Source organism: Quercus robur, chromosome 3 (genome assembly GCF_932294415.1).
Source record: "Quercus robur chromosome 3, dhQueRobu3.1, whole genome shotgun sequence".
Taxonomy (NCBI): Eukaryota; Viridiplantae; Streptophyta; class Magnoliopsida; order Fagales; family Fagaceae; genus Quercus; species Quercus robur.
The window spans coordinates 2,028,324-2,035,278 of NC_065536.1; the positions used below are offsets into that span (position 1 = coordinate 2,028,324).

At 34.5% G+C, this 6,955-nt stretch overlaps 1 protein-coding gene across 1 annotated transcript; it reads right to left on the reverse strand.

Moving 5' to 3' along the window:
- Positions 1–519: 519 nt before the first annotated feature.
- Positions 520–3,318, reverse strand: LOC126716520 (putative disease resistance protein RGA3). Its single transcript, XM_050417337.1, has one exon. It carries the CDS (start codon positions 3,316–3,318, stop codon positions 520–522), a length of 2,799 nt encoding a protein of 932 aa, XP_050273294.1.
- Positions 3,319–6,955: the final 3,637 nt, after the last annotated feature.

Sequence of the window (6,955 nt, forward strand, 5' to 3'; positions counted from 1 at the left end):
GACAAAAGTCCTCTTTCACCATCATCATCCAAAAATCTCCACTTGTAGCTAAACTATTTAGGGAAACATGTCTCGATTGACTCGCAAGCCTCCTTCAACAAAAGAAAGCCATATGAGTTTTTTGAGATCAATCTTTATACATAGAACAAATCGAGAAAATAAGGCAAGACCCATATATTAATATTAAACCTTAAAAGAAATAGAAAGAGGTAGGTAGTAATTGGAGTTGTTTTCACTACATATTTTTTAAGCAACCACATTCTATGCGTGCTAGTTATTCAAAATCAATGAGAATTAGATAAATTCATCAACCAACTTTTTATTTTCTGTGGGAAATTTTGGCAGGTAATTAGAATGTTTAATTTATTTTTTTTCTTTTTTAGTTTTGAAAAAATAAAAAGAAGAAATCCAAAGAGAAGAAGAAGTTACCTGCGGGTTAAATTCCTGACCGTCTTTTTGCAGAGTCTGAAAATTACATATGATGTTAGGGATGTGGGAAACTTTGGACCAGTCCTTTCCTCACCCTCTTCGGCAACGTTCGCTGAGAATCGAATTATATCTGATCTCCAATTTCTGTAATGGAATTGTATGAAGGAAGTTCGGTAGCGACTTTAACTTTGGGCAGTCGAAAATTTCCAACTTTTGAAGACTTGGCATTATGGTAATGATACAGTCTTCTTCTTTCTCTTCTTCTCCTCCAATGCCAATCCATTCTTCCCACTCACCCAAAAAATCAAATGTGAGAGATTTCAAATTTGGGAATACTGTTATCATATTGTCTTCCTTCTTCGTTTTGGGTTTGATTCCCAAAAATTCATCACCCACATTTTTCAAATAATTCGACTTTATTCGTAATGAGTTCAGTAACGGAAGCTTCCCCAAAGGAGGCAAACACTCTAAATTTAAAGCGTAAATATCAAGTTTTTTCAATTTGGTTAAAGACAACATCCAATTAGGAAACATTGTCAGTCCCTGGTACCTTCCGATAGTTAAATCTTCCAAGTTTGGAGGTGGCTCTAAGGCATTCAGAACTAATACATCCATCTCCCTTATTATTTCCCCACGAACTCTTTCGTCAAACCATAGTAACAAAGTACAAAGGCCTATCTTCTTCTTCAGTTGTGCATTTTCAGCCTCACATGCATTTACCTCGCTCCCCAACCCATATATCTCAAGAGTCCCTTGAAGGTGATTCAAATTTCTTAATTCTCCCAATCTACATCTTTCGCTATGATCCTTACCACTTACGCTGAAATAATTTAATGTTCTAAGAGAAGTCAATCTCCCAAAACCTCTTGGAAACTCTACGTTCGACACAAAGTAGCTGAACTTTAAAATAAAATGTCTTAGGTTAATAAGTTTACCCATCCCTTGCGGCAATTTCGGGACATAGTTAGTACTTGCAATTTTTAAAATTTGCAAATTGCATAGATTACAAATGGTTTCAGGCAATCTATCTCCACAATAATTGACTATCTCAAGATACCTCAAATGTAGGAAATTTTCAACTTCAACCGGAAGTTCCTTTAAGATAAAACCAGGTTTACAATTCAAAATTAATATCCGTAAACATCTAAAATGCCAGAATAAAGTAGATAAGTTACAATCACCACTATATGCAAAAATTAGGGTGCGTAAACTTTTTGCACTATAAATGGACTTAGGAAATTGGGCTTTTGTGGGAATTTTTAACTGCAAATGGCGATAATTTTTATAATTTGATCCCAACTCTATGTCATTATTGATTGTGAAGCATTCATTTTTTGACATTAATTGCGCAAAGTCGTGCACTATGTCATGCATTTTGTACATTCTTATCTTGCCATCATCCTTATCTTTCTCAAAATCTTGAAAGAAAGAGCGTATGACTAAATTTTCAAAGTAGTCTCTGGCCATGATTTCTATCTCCATATTGGCCTTTGGAATTATATATCCCTGTGCCATCCACATAAATACCAACTCATTGATTGAAAAGAAATAACCTTTCGGAAATATAGCACAAAATGTGAAACATCGTTTCAATGGTGAGGACAAATCATAATAACTCAATAACAATGGAGCAAAAAGACTTTGTTCCACATCTTCTAATTCCCACAAATTGCTATCCAAAATACACTTCCATTCTTCTCTACTTCTCTTGAAGTGCATGAGACTCCCTAGAGTCTTTGCAGCAAGTGGCAAGCCTTTGCATTTGTCTACTATTTGCCTACCAAGATCTTCTAGTTGCTCACTTTGGTTAGGATCCCAATCAAAAAATGCTATTTTACTAAACACCAACCAACAATCTTCTTTAGACAATACCTCCAAATTAATTGTGCTTGCACTTCCCATCATCTCCGCAACTCTGCTTTTACGCGTGGTAACTAAAATTCTACTACCTTGAACATCACATTTAAGTGCAAGTTTGAATGGCTCCCACATTTTGTAGTCTTCCGTCCACACATCATCTAAGATAAGGAAGAACTTCTTCCCCCTAATTAATGCACAAATCTTTTTCAATAGACTTTGTAATGCATTAATTTTAGGGGATTTATTTGTAACAGATTCAATAATTTCTTTGGCAACCTTGCACTGATCAAAAGGATCGGAAACACAGACCCACATTTTTTTTTCAAAATGGGCTTGCACCTTAGGATCATTGTAGGCTAGTTGAGCAAGAGCCGTTTTTCCGATACCTCCCATGCCCACTAAAGAGACAACATGGGGGCTTGTTTCTTCTTCACTACCCGTGCCCAATAGCATGCTCAATAGATCATCCTTAATGTTATCACGACCACATATTTCAGACATATCAACAAATGAGGTAGTTTGTGGTCGCTCAAGTACTTTAGTGGTAGGGTCATTGGTTAACTGAAACTGGTACCTATCTTTCTCTTTGGTAATCTCATCTAATATTCCATTCAGTTCTTTTATCTTGTGAGCAATGTCATGACGCAAAACAAGTTTATCAACTTGACAGAAACAATATGAAGGGGAGGGGATAAAGGAGCATACCTTCTTCTTCAGAACAGGAGCATCATCAACATTTTCTTCTTTCTTCTGAATTGCTGATTTGATCATTGAAGTGTTCCACTCATCCACCACGTCTTCCATCTTATAGCATGCGTTGTTGAGCTTTTCTAACCAGACCTTCACAGCTTCTTCAGTAACTTGTCTTTTCTCAGCATCATTGAGCACTGCCTTCACAGTTCGTAGATTGCCTTTAAGCTTTTCGATTTCCTCGTTAACACCGATGACCAACCTTATTTCTTGTTCTGCCTCCCTAGCAGCAACTGAAAGCAGCTGCTTAATGAGATCAGTAACAAGTCCCTCAGCCATACTTGGAAAGTGAAATTCCGATTGACAATATAAGAAACAGGAAGTTTCCCGGAGATTCAAATGGAAAGGGGTAATGGAGAAACGATAGACAAAGAAGAATGTAACGCCCCGGCCTAAATAAAGAAAAAAAAATATTTTTTTTTTAAGAAGCCACACGTGTGACCCACCTACGCCACTCTCCTCAACCACACAATCTCCCCATTACCAACTCATATCTCACCCTCTTGGCCGGTCACCTCTCTACCTCATTTGTTTTGTTTCTTTTTCTCACAAACACACACACGGGATTTTTTAGAAAATAACTATAAAACCCAAACAATATCATTAGTTAGGAAACGTTTAAAGTAATTTGATTTCTAACAATTCGAGTCCAAAGAACTCGATTTTTGGGTTGTTATTTTATTATTTTGCCAGCAGCTGAGGTGGCCAGAGTGTCCACGTAGGCCAGAAATCGAGTTCATTGGACTCGGTTTGTAAGCCAAGAAACCAAGTTCATTGGACTCAATTTTTATACATATAAATCGAGCCCTCTGAACTCGCTTTCTATGTATAAAAAACGAGTCCAATGAACTCAATTTCCTAGTCTCATCAGTCTCATCCCACAGCATCAACAGTCACGTGGGCTTACCCCAAATCGAGTCCAGAGGACTCAATTTTCATGAATGGTCCCCAGCCCTCCACGTGTTGCCGTGGGTCCTAGCTGGGACCTGTTTTCCTCCTTACCGTGGGGTCTCACAGCTTCAGCTCTATATTCTCTTCAGAAACTCAGTTCTATACTCTTCGAAACAACTTTTCTAAACTCTCACTTGCACTCACACAGAACACTCATCTCACGCCACTCATCTCACACAACACTCTCAGGTAATGTTTTTACAATATTGTGATTATTTGCTAGTTTTTTTTTTAAGAAAAATTTAGAACATATTAGGAAAAGTTTTGTTTTTGTTATTTGTTAGTGTAAATATTGTGATTAATTTATTTGTTAGTATATTGTGATTATTGTGAAATACAAGCAAATTTGGCACGAAATAAAGCCAACAAGATGATTAAATAAATTCAACCTTACAGATTTCATATATTGAGGCCCTAATGTCATCTATTTTCTCCTCAACATCAGGGTTATTATGTTGAAGGTTTGCATTTTTCTTTCCTTTGTTTTTTTAACTTCTCATAATTAAGGTGCTTTTCTGTCAGCTTTTTAAAGTTATCTAGGAGGTATAATTGTGTGTTTAATCATCATTATGTAGTTCTATATGATTCCAATAAAATTACTCAACATCATTCCACCATGTGGTTATCTAAGTTTTAAATCATAGTAACAAAATGGAAGCTACTGGGGGATTAAGAGGTCTAGTCAAAGCTTACATTTTCCATATTGTCTGTATCATAGTGAGGGCCTTGAATATATACACAGCTAAGAAGATGCTTTGGGTAGGACCGTGCTTTGCCACTAAATCCAGACAAGCACAGCTAACCTAAACAGTAGACTACTAATTGAGCTTTAGCGATTGGCATTATATTAGCAAGAAGATGCTTTGCTAGTAAACAAGAAGCATAATATATATATATATATATATATATATATATAAACAACCGACCTAATTAAGTACCTAACCATTTTAGAATTTATATTCGAGTATTCGACCATGTAATTGGTCTTTCCCAGGTAACGTGACATGGGAAGGAGAAGAAGCTTTGTCAATAGACAAAAGGTTTAATTAATTAATTATTGCCGACTAAGTTTTAAATCATAGTAACAAAATGGAAGCTACTGGGGGATTAAGAGGTGTAGTCAAAGCTTACATTTTCCATATTGTCTGTATCATAGTGAGGGCCTTGAATATATACACAGCTAAGAAGATGCTTTGGGTAGGACCGTGCTTTGCCACTAAATCCAGACAAGCACAGCTAACCTAAACAGTAGACTACTAATTGAGCTTTAGCGATTGGCATTATATTAGCAAGAAGATGCTTTGCTAGTAAACAAGAAGCATAATATATATATATATATATATATAAACAACCGACCTAATTAAGTACCTAACCATTTTAGAATTTATATTCGAGTATTCGACCATGTAATTGGTCTTTCCCAGGTAACGTGACATGGGAAGGAGAAGAAGCTTTGTCAATAGACAAAAGGTTTAATTAATTAATTATTGCCGACTAGTCCTTCTGCCATTTTATGCCATGTAATTGCCTTTCAGTGTCCATGACCAAACAAATCATTTACTTATATTATATTATTAGTAAACTACATTTTTTACATGATGCATTATACAAACAAAAATTATCGAACATATTAGTTACTAATTGGGTTTGTCCTTTTTTTTTTTTTTTTTTTTTGGAGGTATACAGCTAATCCTCACTTGTTTAATTCCGTTTAAAAAAAAAAAAAAAAAAAAAAGAAGAAGAAGAGCGGTTTATTTCCACAACAATGAATCATATTCTGTTCATACTACATTTTTCAATGGGATCCAATAAAATGTTTAGTAAAGGTTCCATAAATGATAAGTATTGCTAAGAGCTCTATAATTTAACTACCAATGAAATAAAACATAGGTAACTAGTGACTTTCAAATCTCTAAATTATGATGAGATAGTAGTCTAAACTCTGGTCATATATTATGCAGCAAATATAACAATTATGTTCCAATTAACCAATTTATGTAATCAACAAGTATTAATCACTACAAATTAGAAATACCATATCATAAAACAACTATATATTAAAAAAAAGTATAAGACACAAGCTATATGGTGACAAAGTAGAAAACTCAAAGAAAACTATACAAGATAAAAACAACTATATGGGAAACCTTTTAAACTTTCATTTACTTATATTATATTAGTAGTAAACTACATTTTTTACATGATGAATTATACAAACAAAAATGATGGACATATTAGTTACTAATTGGGTTTGTTCTTTTTTTTCCCCCCTTTTTTTGGAGATATACAACTAACTTAAACATCTTCTATTTTGATTAAAACGAGACCAAAAGAGAATAAGATATCCAACATGAGGTTTTTATGGATGGAGAAAATTAATTTATATAATATGTTGAGTTATATCAGCTAGCGTAACATTTTGATCAATTCGGTCCATAATTATATTAATAGTTATATAATATATATATATTAGATGTAGTAAGAGCATTACCATTAGGTGTGTCAAATGCCAAATATTTGACATTTGGCACACCAAACACCAAAAACACACCTTCAAGAGGTGTGTTAAATATGTCAAAAATTTGAGACATGCTACAGTATCATGATAAGTTTGGCACGGTACTGACAGATGTGGTAAAAAAAATATTTTTTTATTCAACTTTTTCTCTCTCCTCTCTATATTTTATTCAACTCTTTCTCTCTCTTCTCATAGATTCAACCCATGCTCTCTCTCTCTTTCTTCTTTAGATCAAATTCCCTCACCCTCACTGATCCCTCATAGATCAAGCCGCCGCCATCGCCTCTGGTTTGAAGACTCCATCGCCAATTAGCAAATATAACAATTATGTTCCAATTAACCAATTTATGTGATCAACAATTTCAGTATTAATCACTACAAATTAGAAATACCATACCATAAATCAATTATTAAAAAAAAAAAAAAATTATAAGTCCCAAGCTATAT

What these genes read in the sequence shown, in the direction of transcription:
- LOC126716520 (XM_050417337.1), bottom strand. Translation starts at nt 3,318, where the DNA reads ATGGCTGAGGGACTTGTTACTGATCTCATTAAGCAGCTGCTTTCAGTT.